The sequence below is a fragment of the Bos grunniens genome, chromosome 29, assembly GCF_055505025.1.
Source record: "Bos grunniens cultivar Pamir isolate PY7600 chromosome 29, Bosgru_T2T1.0, whole genome shotgun sequence".
NCBI lineage: Eukaryota > Metazoa > Chordata > Mammalia > Artiodactyla > Bovidae > Bos > Bos grunniens.
Window position 1 is genome coordinate 22957335 of NC_141193.1, and position 24905 is coordinate 22982239.

Consider the following 24905-nt stretch of genomic DNA (forward strand, 5'->3'; position numbering starts at 1 on the left):
TAGTGGAGGTGATGGAATTCCAGTTGAGCTATTTCAAATCCTGAAAGATGATGCTGTGAAAGTGCTTCACTCAATATGGCAGCAAATTTGGAAAACTCAGCAGTGGCCACAGGACTGGAAAAGGTCAGTTTTCATTCCAATCCCAAAGAAAGGCTATGCCAAAGAGTGCTCAAACTATCGCACAATTGCACTCATCTCACACGGTAGTAAAGTAATGCTCAAAATTCTCCAAGCCAGGCTTCTGCAATACATGAACCATGAACTTCCTGATGTTCAAGCTGGTTTTAGAAAAGGCAGAGGAACCAGAGATCAAATTGCCAACATCCGCTGGATCATGGAAAAAGCAAGAGAGTTCCAGAAAAACATCTATTTCTGCTTTATTGACTATGCCAAAGCCTTTGACTGTGTGGATCACAATAAACTGTGGGAAATTCTTCAAGAGATGGGAATACCAGACCACCTGACCTGCCTCTTGAGAAATCTGTATGCAGGTCAGGAAGCAACAGTTAGAACTGGACATGGAACAACAGACTGGTTCCAAATAGGAAAAGGAGTACATCAAGGCTGTATATTGTCACCCTGCTTATTTAACTTATATGCAGAGTACATCATGAGAAACGCTGGACTGGAAGAAACACAAGCTGGAATCAAGATTGCCGGGGAAATATCAATAACCTCATAAGGGTGGTGCAGATGACACCACCCTTATGGCAGAAAGTGAAGAGGAACTAAAAAGCCTCTTGATGAAAGTGAAAGAGGAGAGTGAAAAAGTTGGCTTAAAGCTCAACATTCAGAAAACAAAGATCATGGCATCCAGTCCCATCACTTCATGGCAAACAGATGGGGAAACAGTGGAAACAGTGTCAGACTTTATTTTTTTGGGCTCCAAAATTACTGCAGATGGTGAATTCAGCCATGAAATTCAAAGACGCTTAGTCCTTGGAAGGAAAGTTATGACCAACCTAGACAGCTTATTAAAAAGCAGAGACATTACTTTGCCAACAAAGGTACAACAAGGCTATGGTTTTTCCTGTGATCATGTATGGATGTGAGAGTTGGACTGTGAAGAAGGCTGAGCACCGAAGAATTGATGCTTTTGAACTGTGGTGTTGGAGAAGACTCTTGAGAGTCCCTTGGACTGCAAGGAGATCCAACCAGTCCATTCTGAAGGAGATCAGTCCTGGGTGTTCTTTGGAAGGACTGATGCTAAAGCTGAAACTCTAGTACTTTGGCCACCTCATGCAAAGAGTTGACTCATTGGAAAAGACTCTGATGCTGGGAGGGATTGGGGGCAGGAGGAGAAGGGGACGACAGAGGATGAGATGGCTGGATGGCATCACTGACTCAATGGACGTGAGTCTGAGTGAACTCCGGGAGTTGGTGATGGACAGGGAGGCCTGGCGTGCTGCAATTTATGCGGTCGCAGAGTCGGACAAGACTGAGCGACTGAACTGAACTGAACATTCAGGACTGATATCTGTTAGGATGGTAGGGACGCAGGACTGGATAGGACTGTGATAAAATTGCAATACAAGCTCAGTCAATACTGTGACTGAGAGCTGGGATGGCCCTACAGGGTTGCCTCATTTTGAGGCAAAAGGCCAAGCCCTTGTACCACTGCGGTGACTAGTCAGTAGACACAAGCTGCCTTGAGGGAGAGTGTAACCTGGACTGAAGTAGCTTGTACTTACTGCTGAAGGCTTAAGTTAGCGAAGTAATCTAAAAGCAAGCAATCTAAACTCACCATCAAGATTGTTTACCTTATTGTTAGGTCTCCAGGCAAGCATTCTATTGTCTCAAAAGCAAGTTTTCTGATAGATTCCAAAATTGGTTTAATGCCTGAGTTATCAAACTGAGCCCTACTTTTTTAAAAAATAATTTTTATTTGTATATTTTTGGCTGTGCTTGGTTTTCATTGCTCCGTGGGCTTTTTTCTAGTTGCAGTGAGTGGGGGCTACTCTTTCTTGCGGTGTGTGGGCTTCTCATTGGGGTGGCTTCTTTTATTGCAGCACACAGGCTGTAGGGCACACAGGCTTCAGTAGGTGCAGCTCCCAGTCTCTAGAGCGCAGGTTCAATAGTTGTGGATCTTTGGCTTCGTTGCTTCACTGCATGTGAGATTCTCCTGGACCAGGAATTGAACCTGTGTCTCCTTCATTTGCAGGCAGATCTTTTACCACTGAACCACCAGGGAAGCCCTGAGCTCTACTTCTTAGTAATATCATTTCAATGGAATAAAATGCCTTCATTCTTGGTCAGAATCCTCTGAGACAGGAGCCTTCAGGGAGAGAATGATGGCCAATGTTGACGCCTTTTCCTTATATATAAGCCCCTTCGGGTAGTGTTGATATACTCCCTCTGGTGATCTCTTGGTTTTGGAGTGTTGACATCCTTTGCCAAGGTGTGTGGTAATGAGTATGGTGGCTGTCCAGATTTTAGTTACTATGACACCACCTGGCAGGCATTTGCTTTTTTTTGCTCCACACAACAGAGACTGGTTACTTCCAAGCACGGTTCATTCATGAAAATAATTTCACATTGTGAAATATTGTATTTTCCATGTTAAGTCTCTTCTGAGAGCCTCACGGGCATAAATAACTGTCAATCCCAGTAGCTATATTTGTCTAAAGTACTTCAGATTTGAAATGTTTATCAACATCATAAATTGATACAAATTGGGTCATGATTATATGCTCCTTAGAGACAGATGGGAAAAATAGGATTAAAAATGAAGAGTGAAAGTTCTTGTCCTGTTTGTAAACTGCTCTTTAGAAATATCCTCATGTCAAGAGAGCTGCATGTGGAAAATTAGTAGCTAGCTCCTGTATGGCCTCTCCTCCTTCCCATAAAATAAGATCATGGGAAAATTTCACAGGAGAGAATCCACAGTTTGAAGAAAATATAGTACCCGCTGAAATGTTTTCAAATGTTACGAAACTCAAAGTCAAGTTGTTTTGAGGTACAGAGAGGAATGATTGGGTGGATTTTATTGAGAAATTAGGGAAGTAAGTATTTATTTTGCTTTAGAAAAATGACAAAAGTGAATGATATTACTGTGTGGAAAATTATTAAACATTGAAAGAAATGTTGTTTAATTAGCAAATTGTGACACTGATGCATGTTCTAAAATATTTTTTTAAATGCAGCACTTTAAAATGAAGATTATTTTAAACTAAAGTGTTCTGGGAAATTCCCTGGAGATCTAATGGTTAACTATAAGCTTCGACTACAGGGGGCACGAACTCAATCCCTGGTTTGGGAACTAAGATCCTGCATGCCATGGCAGGGCCAAAATTTTTTTTTTAATTTAAAAATTTAAAAAGTTAAAGTATCTTGGACTAGAATAACTGTATGAAAAGGCAAACACATTTTGTTATAGAAAATCTAATCTGACTTAAAAAAAAAAGAATGATACCTGTTTAGGCACAGAATCATAGCAACAATCAGATTCTTAATCTGGGCCTCATTTCTCACTCATAGAAACACTGATCGAGCTCTGTACACAGGACAACAGAGAACATGTCCCTCCAGATGATATTGGACTTACATTTACTGAAAAGGACGGACTGATGATCTTGACAGAAGACTCTTTTTCTCTAGATAGTGTTCATATGAAACGTTAATATGAACGTTTTATGAAAAATGAATGTTCACAGACTCACATGCAGCCTCCCACAGAACAACATTTTGCGTGTGTTTTAAAAAAACAGTTTGCTTTTTCTCTCTCACATGATCTTCATCTTCTCCTAGAATCCAAAGCTCTTTCTTTTGGGAGGTTCCCCTGTCTGCATCGGACAGCTCCAAGGAACACCCGTTCAGATTGCAATTTCTGTGGCAGGCGATTTAAATCCCTGCAGGTCTGTGTTTGTTAAGCTCTCATTCACTGTTTTAACTATTTCCTTTTTTTCTCGATACTTCCCCAGCCTTTGCTTGTGACAGATAGGCAGTACAAGCGTAGTGAGAAGCCCTGTGGATTCAAATATTGTGAAGGGTATTGTTTGCTGTCCAGCACCCACTATTCCTTTCCCCTGACAGTATTACTCTATTTCCTGTAAGGGACTTCAAACTGCCTTGAAATTCAGCCAGGTGACCTCTTACTCCACGGGAGTGTTATGAGCGAAAGCCTGGAATATTCTCCTCTGTTGGTTTTTCCTGCTTGTGCTTCTGTGACCACCATGAGAAGAACATGCCCCAGGTAGTGTTTTCAGCCTAGGCTCTGAATAGGAGACGTGAAACAAAGGGACTGCAGATGACTCTTGGGCTCACAGCTGGAAGCAGACCTTCCACAGCCAACCCACAAAGCCTTAGCTTACAGCAGACCTGAGCTTGCTCTTGAGCCTAAAGTCCAGCCCAGCCAGCCCAGCTCGCTTCCCAGGTGGTTCTAGAGGTAAAGAATCTGCCTGCCAGTGCAGGAGATGTAAGAGACATGGGTTCCATCCCTGGGTTGGGAAGATCCCCTGGAGGAGGGCATGGCAACCCACTCCAGTATTCTTACTTGGAGAATCCCATGGACAGAGGAGCCTGACAGGCTATAGTCCATGGGGTCACAAAGAGTTGGACACGACTGAGCATGAGAAAAAATGTTTGAAATCATTGAATTTGGAGTGGGTTGTACAGCATTAGTGTGTCAATGACCAAGATAGAGGGAACTGTGATGCGTCATGAGAGACATGATGGGAACTAGAACCAGGGTGGCAACAACAGAAGTGGTTAGATGGCGGGTAATTTTAGCCATAGAGTCTACAGATTTTGCTGACAGATTGTAAACGAGGACTCCTGTGCCACACCTAAAACCTGATGCAGCCAGAAATAAGTAAATAATATACTAAAAAAAAAAATAAAATAAAGCCAAGACTGGACGGGATCCACAAGTAAGTGTGATCTCTTGAAAGGAGGTCCAAGGACTAAGGCCGGGGGCATTTTGTATTTGGTGGCTGAGGTGTTGACGAATTAGCAGCAGAGATTGAAAAGGAGCAGCCAGAGAGATAAGAAGAAAATCAAACACATGCTAATAAAGTTAATTCATATGCCTTGTCCTAACACTGCCACCATTTTTCTTTTCCTCCTTCACCAAAAATATTACCATCCCTAGATGTGTCTGTGTATGCGTGTGTGTGTGTCTGCGTGTACACTGACTACATGGAAGACACAGTTTTAATCACTTCCCGTGTATAATAGAGTTATTGAAAAAGTTAACTGGCATCTTATTTTACCCTGTTATATATTCACTAGGGAAAAAGTCTTTGTCTCTTAAATCAGGCAGAACATTACCTTAGTCTGCTGGTAGATGGCAACAGCACCAATTAAAAGATAAGACTCCATTTTCTCTCCGTTTTATTCTGGGAAGGCAACTGCAAGTTTTGGCCTAAGCCATGAACCCTGCAGTCTTTTTGATATTCAAGGGTGGGGAAGTCTCAAAAAAGGAAAACTAAACTTTCCGAAAATAAGGCCCTGAGAGCCTGAGTGGTTCACTGAAAAATAAAAGGCATGGGCTCCTGAGTTTGTGAAACATGTATTATCATTTACAATTTAAAGAAACTTGGGAAATTTTAGCTAAAGAACAGAGCATCTATGACGTTATGAAAAGTTTTGTTTTTTTGCAAATATTATACATTAGTCTAGTTCTGTGCAGTTCTGCAAAGCAAGACAAAAGGAAAAAAAAAAAACAACAAACCGCCAGCTGCACGAGCAGATGTTTACTACTAAGTCCTAGCCCATGAATTGTGCTCAATACATTTTTTTCAATAAAAGATGGTCTGCATGCACGATAAATGAAAAGCAATGAGTGAAACTTCCAGGGAGACAGGGTTTTGACTCAGTTTATTTTTCTAATAAATTTGAGTTACTCAAAAACTAAATGGACCATTCTAGAAAGGCAGTGAAATTCTCTACTACTGGGAGTGAAACAAGAGACAAAGGATTATTTTTCAGGGATGTGATAGAGAATATTTATTCATTAGATAATGGTTAGGCCAGACACTCTAAATCCAGCTTTGTAACTCTAAATCCAAGGGCCTCTAGACACACACTTGGGAGAAGTATAAATAAGACTCATGATATCAGAGAAATCTTCAAGAGGCATGTGTTCAATGGCATGTTTATTAAACAAATGCTCACGACAGATTTTTCACAACAGCAACAAATGTTATTTCATGACATCAAATCTCACTAAGAAAAAAAGACAATCACAACAAGGTTGATGGATTTGGATTTTTTTCTTGTTTTCTGTGGGGGTAAAGCCAGTCTCCTCACTCGTTTTCCTCTGTTTTCTCTTCTTCAAGATCACTCGATTTCATTTTCTTTACCTCCTCTCTGGCTAAGTGTCCCCGGAAGGCTGCCTGGATTTTGAGAGCAGCATTCTCTTCCATGTCCTTGTCTTCTTCAGGAGATTCCTTCCCGGAAAGGAGAACAAGTAAGAGACTTTTAAACATCCCCCATATTTTGATGCCATAAAAATAAATGCCTAAATTTAATCAATTTAGGGATGTAACCGTTGAGATGGGTTGCTTCCATAGCATCATATTGTATATGTACCAAACGCTGTCCCTGTTGTTTAGTCACTAAGTCATGTCCGACTCTTTGCGACCCCAGGGACTATAGCCCTCCAGGCTCCTCTGTCCATGGGATTTCCTAGGCAAGAATACTGGCGTGGGTTGCCATTTCCTTCTCCAGGGGATCTTCCCAACTTAGGGACTGAACCCTTGTCTCCTGCAATGGCAGGCAAATTCTTTACTGCTGAGCCACCAGGGAAGCCCATAGGGGTACCAAATAGTGAACGCCAAAATAGTAGGCATTTTGTTTTGTCAATTTTTGATGTGTCTCTGCAGTAAAAGATTGCTGTCAATTTCTTCCCTCCTGAAATAGCTCCTATTTAACAGCTTCTTATTTAACATTTTTTGGTGGGGGAAATAACTCAGAATCCTTGAAGCAGGGTAAAAATGCCAAGAATAGTAAGTGTGCTGTTCAAAAGAATGGTGATTACACAAGATGGATTAAAGTAAATTCTCAATGATTAGCTAATCAGAACCATATATTTAAAATGAAATGCCACAGAGGAATCTATTTAATGTGACAAAATCAGTTTTAACATGATTAGTTGAATTTTTTGGAGAAGGCAATGGCACCCCACTCCAGTACTCTTGCCTGGAAAATCCCATGGACGGAGGAGCCTGGTGGGCTGCAGTCCATGGGCTCGCTAAGAGTCGGACATGACTGAGCGACTTCACTTTTCACTTTTCACTTTCATGCATTGGAGAAGGAAATGGCAACCCACTCCAGTGTTCTTGCCTGGAGAATCCCAGGGACGGGGGAGCCTGGTGGGCTGCCGTCTATGGGGTCGCACAGAGTTGGACATGACTGAAGCGACTTAGCAGCAGCAGCAGCAGTTGAATTTTTACATATAGTCTCCTTCTTTAAAAAAAACAGGTATAATTTACAGATAGTGAAATGCACACATCTTCAGTGTACAGGTCAATAGACATACAGCTTTTAATATATTTTTAAAATTTTAAAAGTGATACATATATATTTAAAAACTTAAATACAATGGTAGTGAAGGTTTTCTCTGTTTTACAAAGTTCTATACCTAAGACGTAACTGTTATTATAGGTGAAGTAAATATAACCTTATAAAATTTCTCTATATATCAAATGTAATCATATGGGTATATATTTGCCTTTTTATTTAAAGAAATGAGATCATGCTAATCACAATGTTCTGCAACTACTTTTTCCACGTGACAATGAATCTTGCCTCTCTTTTTCTATGTTATTCACTACATAATTCTGCCCACTTTTTAATGGCACCATTGTATTCCATTGCATTAATGTACTTTGATTAATTTACTCATTTTCCTACTAATGGACCTTTGGGCTAATTTAAACCCCTTCTCCCCCGACGACAAACAGGCAAATCCAGCTCTTGAAATTTATTAAAATGCAAACAGATTGGTATAAAATTCTCTGAGATGATACCCTAACATGGGCAAAAGAATTATGCTGAAGTTAGAAATCAATGGGACCAAAATTCAAAGTCAAAAAATCTCTGTAAGAGCATCTAATTAGAGATGTAAGGAAAGGATACTCCCTCCCTTATTTCCTGACCTCCCAGTGTATCTTGTGCTCGTGTTAAGCAGATGGAGTTGCACTGAAATAAATTATAAAGGTTATAAGGAAAACTCTCACCCCTCTGGGGAGGGGGATGCCCATTCTGGGTGTCAATTATTGGGTAATTAACTGGGACATTAATATGTGAAAAGAAATTCAGAAGTCTGGCCTTTAACACTGTAGACAGTGAGTTCTTCTCACTAGGCTTGGTCCTCTTGGATCTGGACAATGAAGCATATAGGCAGTGATATGTTTATAGTAAATGTTTAACAACTGGCTCTTCAAAAAAAACAGTCCTGATCTGTAGTATTTATGATGATCTTAATACTCCCACTATAGCTGATTTCAAATATCAAAGTGATATTTGGGGTGGTGTAGATATGTGCACAACTGTCTCTTAACAGCTAGCTTTAGCACACCACTGAATATAAGCATTTTGAGGGTGGACAGAGCCTAACCCACCATTGCTTGGATGTAGGCCATCAGGCAGAATTCTGTAGAGTGAAATTCATGGAAGATGAGTAGGACTCACTGAGTGAAGCCATTTAATTTGACTGTAATAAGTAATTCCCCATGAGAATAATTTCCCCATAACAAATTTCCTTTGTTATGTCTGAACCTTTGCAACTGTGTGGTGGGGACAGCCTTGATTAGTGAAAAGTTCCCCGAGTCGAAGAGGAATCTGAAGGATCAAGGCTGAGACTGTGAATTCGGTCTGTTCTTCTCCTTCGGGAGACTTTTCCCATCTGTTGACAATCTTGGAAAATAAGATTTTCTTTATAAGGGGAAGAATAGTTTTCTTTATAAGAGGCAGGGCTAAAAATGATCCAGCAGTTAGTACATCACTGTTGCTAGTTATCTAGAAAGCAAAATCATTATTTTCAGTTCAGTTCAGTTCAGTCACTCAGTCATGTCTGACTCTTTGCGACCCCATGAATTGCAGCACCCCAGGCCTCCCTGTTCATCACCAACTCCCGGAGTCCACCCAAACCCATGTCCATTGAGTTGGTGATGCCATCCAACCATCTTATCCTGTTGTCCCTTCTCCTCCTGCCCTCAATCTTTCCCAGCATCAGGGTCTTTTCAAATGAGTCAGCTCTCTGCATCAGGTGACTAAAGTATTGGACTTTCAGCTTCAACATCAGTCCTTCCAATGGACACCCAGGACTGATCTCCTTTAGAATGGACGGGTTGGATCTCCTTGCAGTCCAAGGGACTCTCAAGAGTCTTCTCCAACACCACAGTTCAAAAGCATCAATTCTTCGGTGCTCAGCTTTCTTCACAGTCCAACTCTCACATCCATACATGACCACTGGAAAAACGATAGCCTTGATTAGACCGATCTTTGTTGACAAAGTAAGTCTCTGCTTTTTAATATGCTGTCTAGGTTGGTCATAAATTTCCTTTCAAGGAGCAAGCGTCTTTTAATTTCATGGCTGCAATCACCATGTGCAGTGATTTTGGAGCCCAGAAAAATAGTCTGCCACTGTTTCCACTGTCTCCCCATCTATTTGCCATTAAGTGATTGGACCAGATGCCATGATCTTCGTTTTCTGAATGTTGAGCTTTAAGCCAACTTTTTCACTCCTCTTTCACTTTCATCAAGAGTCTCTTTAGTTCTTCTTCACTTTCTGCCATAAGGGTGGTGTCATCTGCATATTTGAGGTTATTGATATTTCTCCCGGGAATCTTGATCCCAGCTTCTGCTTCATCCAGCCCAGTGTTTCTCATGATGTACTCTGCATATACGTTAAATAAGCAGGGTGACAATATACAGCCTTGATGTACTCCTTTTCCTATTTGGAACCAGTCTGTTGTTCCATGTCCAGTTCTAACTGTTGCTTCCTGACCTGCATACAGGTTTCTCATTAAGTCATTTTTTTTTTGTAGGAACTCAACAGTACATGGAAAATATAACTTACTAAGGCTGTCTTCTCTTTCACAGATGTCTGAGAATTTTCTTTTCCAGGCTCATGTTTTTCAGGTGATTCTTGCTCCTGGAGAGAGGGGAGAGGTCCAAATAGGTAATGTTTCCAAAACAATAAAGTCTTGGATCAAACTCTTTAAAGGTGATTAAAGATTAAATTATTGATAAGTACTAGAAATTAAATACATATTTTTAAACAAGGAAAGCCGGTTGGATAGAAAAAGAAAACTCTCAAGGGAATAGCAAAACAAATATTAAAGACCAAGGAACTAGTTAAAAAAAGTTTGACCTTCTGCTTTTGGAATGTGTGTAATATTGTTTTATATTGAAACCAAGCCATTGTCTTATACTAAAACTTCATATGATACTGTAATGAACCTTGAACAAAGAATAAAAAAGAGATGCCAACAGTTCCTCAAATAGGAATGAAATAAATCCTATTTTGTTCCATAATGTGAAGCCAAGTAGACTTTTTAATGAAGTTTGTAAATTAAAAACTAAGTCAAAGAAGTAAGTTTTGCTGTGGGGAAGGATTTAAATAGAAAAAAAGGAAACCAGTTCTATCTTGACATGGTTACCGAAATCTTCCTCCAGAAGAGGAGCATTGTTAATTCACAAACTATGGGAAGAGCTTCTTTAATTCATAAAACATAAATTTAAGGACTTATAAGCTAATCAAATAAAGCCTTTAGAATTCAAGAGAAGAAAAAATACTCTAAAATTGCTATGTGACTTAAGATTTAAAAATTTTCAACATTATTCCTTTGCTTTCAATAAAACAGGAACACAGAAAATCTAGTTAGATGGAAAAAAAAGAACACCTCTGTGTCTGGCAGGCACAAATGGATGGAACTTCACTTTTGAACTCACAGAATAAGTCTCAGTGCGATTTGCCCAGAAAATCCCCCAAATCTACTCTGTAACATTATCAAAATTTGACCTTTGCTTACTAATTCTAGTACCTGATGATGCTTCATGGCTAATGTATTATCACAGTTGTCTAAAGTAGTGTTTCTCAGACTACATCCAGGTTCTGGCGTATCTACAAGTTATGTGGATCTTGTTAAAATTTAACTTCTGATTTGGTAGACCTGGGGTAGAGCCTGAATTTCCACCAAGTTCCAAGTTGGTGCCAAAGACGCTGGATCACACATGGCCTTTTTCAACCAGTGTTCCTCATTGGAGTCACAGAACATAGAATGCTTTAAGTGATTATTTTCTCAATTTTCCCAAGGATGGTACATAAACATAATCAGTCTAGATACAAAGGAGAGACATTGATTCCTGACATGCAATGGATGCCTTAGGCTTAGGGCATAATTATCTCGAGGAGCCTCGGTTGAGAAAGACTGGTTCTGAGAATGCTACTGAGAAGAAGACAGGTTCAGACTGAATAGATTGGCTTAATAGAGAAGGCTCTCAGATCAGATCAGTCGCTCAGTCGTGTCCGACTCTTTGCGACCCCATGAATCGCAGCACGCCAGGCCTCCCTGTCCATCACCAACTCCCGGAGTTCACTCAGACTCACGTCCATCGAGTTGGTGATGCCATCCAGCCATCTCATCCTCTGTCGTCCCCTTCTCCTCCTGCCCCCAATCCCTCCCAGCATCAGGGTCTTTTCCAATGAGTCAACTCTTCACATGAGGTGGCCAAAGTACTGGAGTTTCAGCTTTACCATCATTCCTTCCAAAGAAATCCCAGGGCTGATCTCCTTCAGAATGGACTGGTTGGATATCCTTGCAGTCCAAGGGACTCTCAAGAGTCTTCTCCAACACCACAGTTCAAAAGCATCAATTCTTCGGTGCTCAGCTTTCTTCACAGTCCAACTCTCACATCCATACATGACCACAGGAAAAACCATAGCCTTGACTAGACAGACGAACCTTTGTTGGCAAAGTAATGTCTCTGCTTTTGAATATGCTATCTAGGTTGGTCATAACCTTCCTTCCAAGGAGTAAGCGTCTTTTAATTTCATGGCTGCAGTCACCATCTGTAGTGATTTTGGAGCCCAGAAAAACAAAGTCTGACACTGTTTCCCCATCTATTTCCCATGAAGTGGTGGGACCGGATGCCATGATCTTTGTTTTCTGAATGTTGAGCTTTAAGCCAACTTTTTCACTCTCCACTTTCACTTTCATCGGGAGGCTTTTGAGTTCCTCTTCACTTTCTGCCATAAGGGTGGTGTCATCTGCATATCTGAGGTGATTGATATTTCTCCCGGCAATCTTGATTCCAGCTTGTGTTTCTTCCAGTCCAGCGTTTCTCATGATGTATTCTGCATATAAGTTAAATAAACAGGGTGACAATATACAGCCTTGACGAACTCCTTTTCCTATTTGGAACCAGTCTGTTGTTCCATGTCCAGTTCTAATTGTTGCTTCCTGACCTGCATACAAATTTCTCAAGAGGCAGATCAGCTGGTCTGGTATTCCCATCTCTTGATGAATTTTCCACAGTTTATTGTGATCCACACAGTCAAAGGCTTTGGAAGGCTCTAGACCATCTTTAATTCTAATCAGTCTTTTGTAAGATATCAACAATAATGAATAATTGTTTTATTTTATGTGTTTTATTTTATTTTATGAAATAGCGTTCATTAATTCAACCACTGTTTATTGCACAGCTGCTATTGATAAGCACTGTGATACTCAATAACATTTGCACAATAACTGAAAGTAATCATTCTATCTCTTTCAAGTACATTTTTCCTGTTGATCATCTGTAAATTTTTTTTTTTGGATCATCTGCAAATTTAAGCTAAGTATGGTACACGATTCAGATACCTTAGAAAAGAATTTATTTCCAGAAAGAATAGCACAATTAAAAAGATTTCATAAGATATTTGTAATGCCTTTCACAATATTCATGATTATGGGCAATCCCAAGGATGTCTGTATTGGAGACAGAGAGAAGTATTAACCAAATCCAAAAGCTTATCGGGACCATACCTTGAATGCATGGTTGTTATAGAAGCGGTCATCAACCTTAGCCCCCCATTCTGCTGGATCAAAGTTGGTTTCTAAATAATAAAAATATAATTCCAGACTTAGTTTGAAGTTCATTAAAGTAAATGCAGACTAGTAACATAAAATGCTTTCTTTTTGAAATTATAGGTCCTTTATTTACCCTTGAAAATTTTATTGACATTGTACAGAGCCTAGTGCTGTGGATATAACCAGTGATGATGATGAATTAAACACCAGATGAACCCTTGAGGATATTTAGAAAAGCAGTTAAAAAACCTACTTGATGCTTTCATAGAAGTTACAATAAAATGGGAGTGGTAGAGAACAAATGCCAATACTTAAATATCAGTATAGAAATGTATTACTATATACTTATAGAAACTTATTATGTATTAGTAAACATAAGAAAAATGTATAAAAATAAATGGTGAATAGTGAGGAAATTTGGAGAAATGAAAGAGGGGAGAAGTTTTTTCTTAAAAAAAAGTAGGCATATTATGTAGTCAGGTAGACAGAAGTATTTATATTTAAATAGAATTTTTCTTTAACTTTTCATTATGAAGTATTTCAGGCTTAGAAAGTAGAGAGAATAATATAACAAATTTCCAAGTGCACATTACTCAGATTCAATAATTACAAGCTCATGATTGATCTTATTTTATTTGTAACTTCACATTCATTTTCCTGCCCTTTCTTCTGATTATTTTCAAGCCAATCCCAAGCATCTTATTACTTCATCTATAAATACTTGCATCAGCATGCATCTCTGAGATATAAAGCCATAATGCCATTATCATGCCTAAAAATAATAGCAATAATTCCTTAATACCATCAAATATCCAAATTCCTCCCATTATCTAGTATTGCTTGTGCTCAGCTGCTCAGTCGTGTCCCACTCTTTGCAACCCCACTGATTGTGGCCCGTCAGTCTCCTCTGTCCAGCGAATTTTCCAGCCAAAGCTACTGTAGTGGGTTGCCACTTCCCACTCTAGGGCATCTTCCCGACCCAGGGATCAAACCCATTATCTCTTGCATCTTCTACTGAGCGACCTAGGAAGCTCCATTATCTAGTGTATTTTTATTTATTTATTTTTACTGTTGATCTGTTCAAATCAGGATCCAAACACACAACCTTTTGCAGTGTCTTTTAAATCCCTTTTAATTGAAACTTCCCTGTGTCCCACCCCACATTTTTTCCTTCCCATTTATTTATTGAGGAAATTAAGTCATTTTTCCTTTGGAGTTTTCCACAGTTTGGATATTTCTAATTCCATTCCCATTATAATTTTTTAACAAGTTCCTCTGCCTTTGAACTTCCTGTATATTTCCAGCTAGATCTACAGGTTTGATCTGATTCAGGTTTGATTTTTTTTTCCAAGAATACTTTATAGGTAGCATGGTATAATTCTGTTAGGAAATATATATCTGGTTGTTTCTCTTTTTCAGTTTTTATGGGCCCGTTGATGACTCGCTTAGATAATTTCTTTAGGGATTGCAAAATGGCAGTGTTCAATTTGATTATTACTTCTCTATTTCTGGAGTATGCAACAAAAAATACTTTACCTATTTGGTTACTCTGAAATACAGTTCTTACAGTAAAGGCAGGTTAGAGGTTCGACTATTTACCAATTTTTAGATTAATAAGTAAGTTCCTTAGGATATCTCACGGAGTTTCTTGTTGTTGTTTGTTTTGCTTTCCAGTAAATAATTATGAACTAATGAACATTTAAGAAATGGAATGAATTTCAATCCCCTGCATTTATTCATCTTGCTGCTGCTACTGCTGCTGTTAAGTCGCTTCAGTCGTGTCTGACTCTGTGCGATCCCATAGACGGCAGCCTACCAGGCTCCCCCGTCCCTGGGATTCTCCAGGCAAGAACACTGGAGTGGGTTGCCATTTCCTTCTCCAATGCAGGAAAGTGAAAAGTGAAAGGGAAGTCGCTCAGTCGTGTCCGACTCCTAGTGACCCCATGGACTGCGGCCCACCAGGCTCCTCTGTCCACGGGATTTTCCCGGCAAAAGTACTGGAGTGGGGTGCCATTGCCTTCTCTGTTATTCATCTTACTGATGTTCTAATTGTCCCAAATTGGGCAGTATGAGCTTATTCAGGTGTTCAGATGTTCCTGAGTCCTATGGAAACAACTCTAATAACCTTTGATAGCTTTCTTACTTGCCGGTACAACAAGGTGATGAGGCTAATCTTGCATACTTTCTGGTCAGTTCACGGGATTGCTTAGTTCTCCAGGAAGCCCTGGTTTTTGGAAAACTGTAGTTAGAAGCCACAATCTAGGGACAAAGGGCTCACTGATACTGGGCTGGTCATTGTTTTGAGGCCTTTAAAAAAGTGTATAGAGCTAGAAAATAATATTGTCTTTTTTTAAAGAGAAAATACACCATGAAATCACACTGACACTTTTCAATTCAAATTTAGAATTATGGGAGTTTATTAACTTCTTTCATTTTTATATTTGTATGTACTTTTTCTTACACTAAAAATCCTATTCCTAATACCAATAGGATAGTTAATTATTTGCTATGTCCTACAATGTATAAAAACTTTGAAATAACTACACTGTAATATTATTAACAGTGATAGATGAAAACAATTAAATATATTTTTTTAACATCATTTTGTTTTTAGGCTATATCCATCAGGAATGCACAAAGCACTGGGTTATAAAGTAACGTGAAATAATCCTTTTTTCTGTGGTCATGTTACCCATTTAATACTAGTTAGGTTCATTTATTTCATTTTGCTTCTAAACTTAGAAATTGCTGAACAATTTTAATTCTGTTTTGATAACTATGTTAAACATACATGATTTGATTTAAGATACAGTCAGAGAAGTCTAGCTTCTATGCTATTCCCGCCACTCTTCCTTCTCCTGCTAGGGGTAAAAAATAATTTTTAGAAAGATTTATTCTCCATTTAAAAATATAAGTGAACAGTTATGTATTCATATCAATACCTCTGTTAGATAATTGGTACATACTAAACATGTTTTCTTCTATCTTACTTTTTTCACTTAATATGCCCTGAAGATCACTCTATAGCATCATAGAAATCTTCCTCATTTCATTTTTGCTTGTTTTTTAATAGCTGCACATTTATCAGTAGTGTAGACTTACTCAAGTTTATTTTAAAAAATCCCCTATGATGAATATTTGGGTTGCTTCCTCAAGTAACAATACAATGAAAAGTGAATAAAATACAGGTCAAAGGTAAAAATAGATGTAATTTGGTAGATATTGCTAAGTCCCCTTCTTGGGGTTGTTATCATTTTGCATCTCCTCCAGCAATGTATGTGAGTGCTTATTTCCTCTCTAGTGTTGCCTATAATAAACTGGCACACTTTTGGCTTTTTGTCAACTTGATGAATGGAGTCCTGTTGGTGGGTGGTGGAACTTCATTCTAGTTTTGGTTTGGGCTTCTGTTATTCTGTTATCATTGGTTATTTTGAATACATTTTCATATGTTGAGGGTGAGTCATTTACACTTATTTTTGTGCAAACTGCTCACATCACTTGCCCATTTTTATTATAAGGTTGTTGTTTTCTTCTCATGATTTTGACATACTTTTTATTCACTACATTTATTAACCCACTGTAATAGAGTTTGCAAATTTTTTTTCTGTCATTTGTAGTTTTCTTTCCCATGTGGTGATTTTTGTAAAAGTAAAAATCTATTTCTATGTTGCCAATTTTATCAATATTTTCTTTAATTGCTTTTGGATTTTTAAAGTATAGTAACTTAGCTAGCAAAAATTTTTCCTCTTTTATGTTACAGAGAAATTAATTCATGCTTTCTTCCAGTATTTGTATGGTTTCATTTTTAAAAATATTTAAATCTCTGATCAATTTGAAACTTTATCCTGGTATATGATATAAGAAATAGATCCAATTTAATCTTTTAACATCTTTATCTCAAGATCATTTGATAAAAGCCCACCTTTTCCCTAGAGGTTTGATATCACTTTATGTCATATACTAAAACATTTCCTGTCACAAAAAAATCTTCAAGATTAAGATGAGTAATTACCTATGAGGAATGCTGGCAAGGGAATTCTTGCACTCTGTGAGAGACTAGGCTAGAGGACTCTTTTTTGTCTTTTTGGAAAGGCTAACTTCTGATCCTTGTATCACCTCATTTATATGAGTGGAAATGGGTGTGGTACTTACATTTTTCAAAATAGTTTTACCCATTTTTTATTAGTTAGAAAGTTTGTATTCTGAGAGCATTAATCTGAATCACCAGTTACTTTAATTATCATGATCTGGCAACAAATGACTCACATGGTTTTGTAATGGGATGTTTCTGAGGTCTAAAATCAAATAAACAAAAAGACTTTTTAGTCATGAGTTTGTAAAATTAATGTTATAATAATAAAATTAATGTTCACTGCAATTTACCTCTTACTCTAAAGGATTTCTCTTAATAGTTTTTTTAGTGGCATTTAAGTTTCAAATTGGGTAACAAATATTCACACTGACCGGAAATGGAAAAGACCAGCAATTCAGAAAATTGGCAGAGATTCTGAGCTTGGTTAAGGTAGAGCAAAGAGGAGAAGGAGGTGGAGCTATGTAGTGTGTATGGGTTGTTTCAGTTCAAGCCTCAGGTAGCTTTCCTCCCTCTGTAAAATGATTAAAATGGAATGTTTATTTGCTTGTGACTATTTGTTTCTTGTTGTTGTTTAGTCACTAAGCTGTGTCTCTCTGCGACCCCATGAACTGTAGCCTGCCAGACTCCTCTGTCCAAAGGATTTCCCAGGCAATAATACTGGAGTGGGAGCCATCTCCTTCTCCAGGTGATCTTCTTGATGCAGGAACCAGTGTCTCCCGCATAAGCAGGAGGAGTCTTTGCCTTTGAGCCACACCACGGGCACCTTTACTACTCTGTTGGAATACTGTTATCAAAAGTAATGACAATAGCTTAAACAAAATGGTTGTTCTAGTCAGCGTTTTTAGTAGAAACTTAATAGCTGAGAATTTGGAAATTTTATTTATGGAAGTGAAGAAACTCTGTTTTGGCTCTCAGCCAAAGAGTTAGCATGAATCTTAGTCTTTGGACAGTATGGGACCTTGGAAATACAGAAAAAGAATATAAATTACTTTCCCAAGCTGGAAGTTCACTTTTCAAAGCAGTTTTTCTCTGTATTATTGAGGAACAGTTTCATACACCCCTGCGAATACCAACTTATTTAATCTAAGGAGTATAACATTTTTTTTTTTACAACACTTAATACTTTCAAGTTAGAGGAGAGTCAAAATATAAAGAAAACCACAAACCCTCCTCCCGGGAAGAAGAGACAGTCAACTGCCTGGGAGGCATAGGCACAGTATTCAGGAAAAGAGCTAGGCTGGGTGTTCTCCAGAGCTCCCCTTCCACCCCACCTGTCCATGAGAAATACAAAGCAGGTCTGGGTGATAAACTGGTAACCTTCAATAATGTGAAATAATGTGATTCAAGGCACCCGTGTGTGTTCTAAGCCACTCCAGTTGTGTCAGACTCTTTGCAACCCCATGGACTGTATAGCCTGCCAGGTTCCTTTGTCCATGCGGTACTACTAGAGTGGGTTGCCATGCCCTCTTCCGGGGGATCTTCCTAACTCAGGGATCGAACCCGTGTCTTTTAACTCTCCTGTATTACTGTATAAAGTTGGGTACTTTACCGCTAGTGCCACTTGGGAAGCCCCCAAAGGCTGTTTCAAATAACAAACTCTTATTTGAAAGCTCCCTGCCTCATAAAGGATTTCTGTGGAATGACGCTGGTCTTAAACAAGTCTCACCATAATCAAACGTTTAGTCGCTCTCTCTTTTTTTTAAAGCCTATTTTTATAAAGCTTACTTTCTCTTTTCTCTAGAAGATTCTCAAAATATGCTGCGGCAAAAGCTGGTATATTGTCCGGTTGCTCCCTCAGAATCTCGCGTGTGAGCCCTTCAAGAAGATTTCCAAATCCTTGTGGAATTCGGTAGTGGGTGTTGGAAAACGGAATCGACATCTCTTTGGGAGGAACTGTCTACTGTACCTAGAGATGCATGAAAGAGTTCTGTCTTTAAATTTGTCTCATTTCACTCAGATAATCACAACTAAGACCACAAATTATTTCTGAGACCCCAAATTTCTGGACTTCAATCCTTTCCCCCCAGTACAATCCAAGTCCGTCAATTTCTTCCAAAGAGTTTTGAAATTTTCCATTATTAGAACATTAAAAATATTTAACAGGTGAAATCATTTTTAAAAAATTACAAAAATCACAGATTTTCACTATGATACTAAGTACTTTCTCCTCTCTCCCTTTAAAAGGGTAATTTTTCCTATCCCACAGTAATTTAGAGACTGATTGCTAAAAATTCATCTTAAATTGCCGGAAAAAAACCCTGTTTAAGGTGTTAAAAAAAAAAAAAACGTAAGTCATTGAAACTACTCTAGCTTGTCGAATGAATGTGTTTCGGACTTAAGTCGTTCCCCTGGCTTCCACTTCTGAAGTATGACCTAGGGCGCCTCGTCGAAGCCTCTCTGTATTTGTGGAAGAGGCAGTGGGGCGAGAGAGCTGGGGGCAAAGTCACGACATAGCAATTCCAGCCTCAAAAGGGTTGGGATTCTTACTTTTTTGTTTGTTTGTTTGTTTTGTTTTCTCTCTTAGCATACAAGGGCCAAGATAAGGATAGATGCTAAGCAGCGGGTTGGGCTACTGAGTCTGCAAACAACACTCAGGGACCTGGCCTGTTTGTGACAGCGTCACTGCCGAATAAGCCCGGAAGTCGTGGTAGGGGTCTCGGTGGGGGTCTAGAAAGCTTAATGAGGCCGAATCTGTGGACTTTCTTCTCCTTCTTCTTCTTCTTCTTTTTTTTTTTTGACGGAACAGGAGGTGAAGCATTGAATCATTGGTTGTGAGAGGAAGAAACCCTGGACCGATACGGGGAGTGGAGGGCGGTCGGAGAGGGACCACAGGTCTACTGGGGGGCGGGTCGTCGAGATCTGGGATTTCAGACTCGCAAAATGGACTACTGGGTTCCCAGCCTGTCCTCGGCTTCCCAGATTGCGGGAGGGGATCCTGAGAAAATACCAGAGACTAAGGGAAAAGGCGAGGTCTCTATTTCGAAGAGGAAATGGGGTAAACCGCCTCACCTCTCCGTTCTCTTAGAGCTGGAGTCGATGGTTCCGGTTGTTTTTTCTCGTTGCCGGGAAACCGTTTCCTCCCCCGTCCCCGCTCCCTCATTCCACTACGGTGGCCGAAGAGAGGCACGGGCCCCCCGGCGGCCGCGGACAGCTTCGCGGACTTCTGGCCTGGGAAGGGCGGAGTCAGAGCTTTTCCGCCCCGCCCCACGGCCCCGCCCTCGCTGGCGTCCATGCCCCGAGGCCTGCGCGGCGGGGACGGCTTCTTGCCAACATGATTGCGTCGGAATTTGTCTTGGGTCTGGTGCTACGGTTATTCCTGCAGGCCCACGTAAGTGCAGGTGAGGCGGCCGCGCTCGGCCCTAACCCTGCCCATCCGTCGGCCTGCGAGGACTCCGAGATTCCGCGTCCTCCGCAGGACCGGTCCGGGCGCCTGCTTCTCTAGGTCGGGAAAGGATCCCCGGGCAGGAACCGGGTTCTACGGCCCAGGCCTAGGTTGCAGGTGTCTGCTGGGCCGGAACCCCGGCCCGTTTGCTTCCTTCACTCCCTTCCACCGCCCTTATGACGCCTCGCGTGGGGCAGCGAGAGCATTGGGTTTATCTCAGGAGGGGAGGCCTAGGTGTGCCCAGACCGATGCGCTCAGGGTCTTGAAAGAACTGCGGGGACACTCGAAGGGGAGGGGGCGAAGCTAGTTAGATAATATTTGGAAACGGGTGACTGAGTCATCCAGAACGTTTCAGTGCTGCCCCCTCAGTGGTACCGTTGGGGAAGGTTTGCCCCGGGCTGGATTCCTTGGGGGAATTAACTTTTACTAGTTTAAGTGGTGATGATGGCTAAGACAGACAGCCCTCTCAACCAGCCCGGAGTATTTAAGACTCAGCTTTGATTCCTGCTCGCGGGCATTGATAGTGGGATAATAGCCGTTTTTTTGGGTAGGAGGATGACTCATTTTGACTATTGTCCTGGTCATATCGTGTCATTTGACCCCGGGCTGGACGCTGGGTCACAGAAAGAAAGTTTAAGTGGGAGAACAGACTGCGTGCAGTGAAGGGACTCTTGCTCTGTGTATGAATCCGCAGAGTACATAGATGAAGACAAACTGCAGCTCATAAGTGGTTTTCGGGGTTTAACAAAGGCATAAACTAGCACTCTGTATCGTTTCCTGATTCATCCCCACAGTGACTTTTGAGTCCAGTATATGAAGTGGGGAGAAGAAAAAGAGGGCCATTATTAGTTTTTATGTTAAAGGCTGTTAACTTTAACATCAGTATTTTATTTATCTTTGCCTTTGGGTCATATTGTTACATAACCTTAATTAACAATGTCTTTATTTTTTATTCATTGATGCTCTAGATTTTCTTTCCTTGGTATTTGGTTGCATATCCGGACTTCTTCAAATCATTCCCTCTCTTCCCATGTTCATCATGTAATATTTGAAATGTACATGAATATATGTAGCAGTGAAGCAATAAAATGAACACCCAAGGGTTTTACACACAATTTAAGAGCTAGACTGTTGCAGTTTTATTGAGACTCCAAGAATATTCCTCCCCAAGGGAGCTACTAGTTCTTCACCAGAAGTAACCACTGCCCTCATGTTGTCAGTCTACTTTTAATGACTACTTTTAACATCCCAGAACACTAATTCCTGTTTTTCTACTCTGACACCAAAATGAAGAAAAAATTGAAGACCTAAAACAAAAAAATTCAAATGTTAAATGTCTTGTAGTTGACAAAAACAATGACCAGTCGCACCACCTTTCTCCTTCTGTTTTGTCCATTGCTCCATTCCTTGGTAATGTACCACTGTCTACTGTTGTCACCTTGGAATGTGAGCTTTATAACGACAAGGAATGTGACTTTTCTTTGCTTTACCACCAGTATCCAACTGTGGCAGAGTAGTGATTGCAGTGATCTTGGAATCAGGTGGCTTGAGTTCTTGTCCTGTCCTGAACTACCTGTGTGATTTGGGGCCGAAGAAGTTTAACATCTGTCATGTGTCTAGTTCTCTGCCTGCCACAGTTAAGCTCCCCAGTAGAATGTAAGCTTCCTGCTGGCAAGGAATTTTGTCTGCCTCCCTCCCGCCCCCAACTTCTTTCCCTGTTGTATCCTCAGTGCTTAAAATTGTGCCTGGCACATAGTGCATGCTAAGTCACTTCAGTAGTGTTTGACTCTTTGCAACTCCATGGACTGTAGCCCGCCAGGCTCCTCTGTCCATGGGATTCTCCAGGGAAGAATACTGGAGTGGGTTGCCATTTCCTTCTCCATGGCACATAGTCAGTTCAGTCGCTCAGTTGTGTCCGACTCTTTTCGACCCCATGAACCGCAGCACACCAGGCCTCCCTGTCCATCACCAACTCCTGGAGTCCACCCAAACCCATGTCCATTGAGTTGGTGATGCCATCCAACCATCTTATCCTCTGTCGTCCCCTTCTCCTTCTGCCCTCAATCTTTCCCAGCATCGGGGTCTTTTCAAATGAGTCAGCTCTCTGCATCAGGTGGCTTAAGTATTGGAGTTTCAGCTTCAACATCAGTCCTTCCAATGAACACCCAGGACTGATCTCCTTTAGGATGGACTTGCAGTCCAAGGGACTCTCAAGAGTCTTCTCCAACACCACAGTTCAAAAGTATCAATTCTTTGGCACTCAGCTTTCTTTATAGTCCAACTCTCCCATCCATACATGACCACTGGAAAAACTGTAGCCTTGAGTAGACAGACCTTTGTTGACAAAGTAACATCTCTGCTTTTTAATATGCTGTCTAGGTTGGTCATAAGTTTCCTTCCGAGGAGTAAGCATCTTTTAATTTCATGGCTGCAGTCACCATCTGCAGTGATTTTGGAGTCCAGAAAAATAAAGTCTGCCACTCTTTCAACTGTCTCCCCATCTATTTGCCGTGAAGTGAACATAGTGGGCAACTTAAAATATTATAAAATATATTTAAATGAAAATATTTAAATAGTTGCAAACTATTTAAAAAAATTATCTAATCTAGTTGGGTCTCAGTCTGTTGATCAGTAAATAACATGATTCTACCCTAGGGTGTAAAAGATCCTTTCCATCTCTCAAATTCTGTAACTCAGAATAGAGTCGTGCACAAACAGGTTCAACGGATGTGTGTGGTCAACAACAGACTAACCGAGGGGTTGGGGGAAGGTATTTTCCCCCAACGTTTGAGAAGGTGGCTGCACACACCCAGAACCCCTCATTTGCATGGTCTCATGCCTGCAGCCAGCCCCCTCCAGTATTCTTGTCTGGGAAATTCTGTGGACAGAGGAGCCTGATGGGCTATGATCCACGGGGTCACAAAAGAGTCTGACACGACTTACTGACTAAACAACAATAACGCCTGCAGCAGCCAGTTTTCTTCAATCCCTTCCCTACCCCATCCTCTTTCTGCTTGGCTCTTAGGCCTTGGGTTTTCAGGTTTTGTTTCATTTGAAGCACTTACCCAGGACTCGGCCTTCCCACGCATGCGCCTCTTCCCTTCCCCCCAGCAGGCTGCCAAAAGTGCTTATGCAATTCTAGACTGCTGTAGTCTCCTCTTAGAGCATTTTGCTCCTGGTAGCTGTGCATCTCCAGCCCAGTGGGTCTTCTGGATGATCTTTGATTGTCATGTAGATTTTATGATGGAACAAACTCCTGAGAGAGCTGAGGATGTCTAGGGCTGTTATTTGAAGTGCAGGACAAATAGGCCACTAAGTCTGTGTAGGAGACCCATTAGTGATTCTGCCCTGTTAAGTATAGCCTGAGGGGCTGTCACCATTTGGAGCTTCTGGGGAGAAAATAATGTCAACTTTGTTAGTTTTGATTCTCTTTCCTGCCTATCATTTTTATTTAAAACACTTGAAAAAAAAAAATCTTAATTTTGTTAATTATTTTCTTCTAGGGGGTTTTGGTCTGTTTTCTTCAGATAAAGTGGGATGTAAGTGAAAAACATTTTTTTTCCTTCTCTTATTAAGTTTTGATGAATTCACTGAGATAATTTGGATAGATACTTGTTATTAATAAAATACTTCAATATAGGCTGGAGCTTAAAAATAGGAATGATCTCGTTAAAGTGAATTCTTATTCAGCCTTGTTAGTGACTGTCTAGAATAGAATCCACAGTTTCAAGGGCTCTTTCTCTTCATATAATTTAGCTTGCAAAGTGGGCGAATTGCAAGGAAGGACCTTTGGTTCAGACACTTTGACCTTCTCTCTCTCACTGACCTTATTTTTTGCATCTTAATTGATTTGAATGTACCTTAGAAAGAGTCAGACTTGTCACATAAACTCATAAAGGTTTATTTAGAATCTTCAGTGGGTTGTCAAAAAAACACAGTAAGGAGAGTTATTTGAGGGAAATTGACACTGAGAATGGAAGAGGGGAGATAAAGAGTGGAGGGAAAAGATTAGAAAGGGCTGTGATGGAGAGAGGCAGCCTCTTTATTCCAATCTATGAGGAGTGGGAGTGGCAGTGGAAAGTAGGGAAAGGAAGTGGTTTATTTTTCTCATAAATACCATCTGTGAGATGCATAAAAAGAGCATGTTTGGTGATTTTGGGGGGAGGGAGTCAAGTGTTAGGGCCAGGCCTGAGAGCAAAGGAACATGAGGAGCTTTGAAGGGGAGGAGGCACGTATTAAATGGGTTGTCCCAGGCTCTTTGAATTTTCCTTACTGGTCATCTTGTTCTATGATGCATACTGCTGGAAACTGTCCTTGTGATGCTGCTTACCTAATTAGGAGGAATGAGATCTGGTTTTAGAAAATTGAAAGGACAGGGTAACTTGGAATTCTCACGTATTAAGACTGC

At 40.4% G+C, this 24905-nt stretch overlaps 2 protein-coding genes across 39 annotated transcripts in view; one reads left to right on the forward strand and one right to left on the reverse strand.

The window, feature by feature from the left end:
• Nucleotides 1-6078: 6078 nt before the first annotated feature.
• Nucleotides 6079-20347, reverse strand: SPA17 (sperm autoantigenic protein 17). Of its 4 annotated transcripts, XM_086383019.1 has the most exons (5): nucleotides 20125-20150; nucleotides 18841-19021; nucleotides 12978-13048; nucleotides 10025-10099; nucleotides 6079-6389 (listed from the first exon to the last, which is right to left on the reverse strand). In XM_086383019.1, exons 2-5 carry the CDS (start codon nucleotides 18992-18994, stop codon nucleotides 6246-6248), a joined length of 444 nt encoding a protein of 147 aa, XP_086239145.1. In that variant the 5' UTR covers nucleotides 18995-19021; nucleotides 20125-20150; the 3' UTR covers nucleotides 6079-6245. The 4 variants fall into 4 exon arrangements, with proteins under 4 accessions (XP_086239145.1, XP_086239144.1, XP_086239147.1 ...); XM_086383018.1 differs by lacking the exon at nucleotides 18841-19021 and having other exon boundaries at nucleotides 20125-20347; XM_086383021.1 differs by lacking the exon at nucleotides 10025-10099.
• Nucleotides 20330-24905, forward strand: part of SIAE (sialic acid acetylesterase) — a 37781-nt gene continuing 33205 nt past the window's right edge. For 17 of the 35 annotated variants that reach the window (XR_015157338.1, XR_015157335.1, XR_015157343.1 and 14 more), the window contains exon 1: nucleotides 20330-20453. Coding sequence is in view for 8 of the 35 variants with exons in the window: in XM_086383016.1 (XP_086239142.1) it covers nucleotides 20387-20453 (67 nt within the window). In the remaining 27 variants the exon portion in view is untranslated. Of the gene's footprint in view, nucleotides 20454-24000; nucleotides 24037-24905 lie in introns of those variants that run through there. The other 18 variants (XR_015157334.1, XR_015157337.1, XR_015157341.1 and 15 more) reach the window with 4 other exon arrangements.

Excerpts from the sequence above, each read along its gene's own strand:
- SPA17 (XM_086383018.1), bottom strand. The coding sequence starts at position 20,347 with ATGGACGCCAGCGAGGGCGGGGCCGTGGGGCGGGGCGGAAAAGCTCTG. Across the intron at positions 10,100-12,977 it reads ATAACAACCATGCATTCAAG|GAGCAAGAATCACCTGAAAA; the intron begins GTATGGTCCCGA and ends CCCTCTCTCCAG. Across the intron at positions 6,390-10,024 it reads TGAAAGAGAAGACAGCCTTA|GAATCTCCTGAAGAAGACAA; the intron begins GTAAGTTATATT and ends CTTTCCGGGAAG.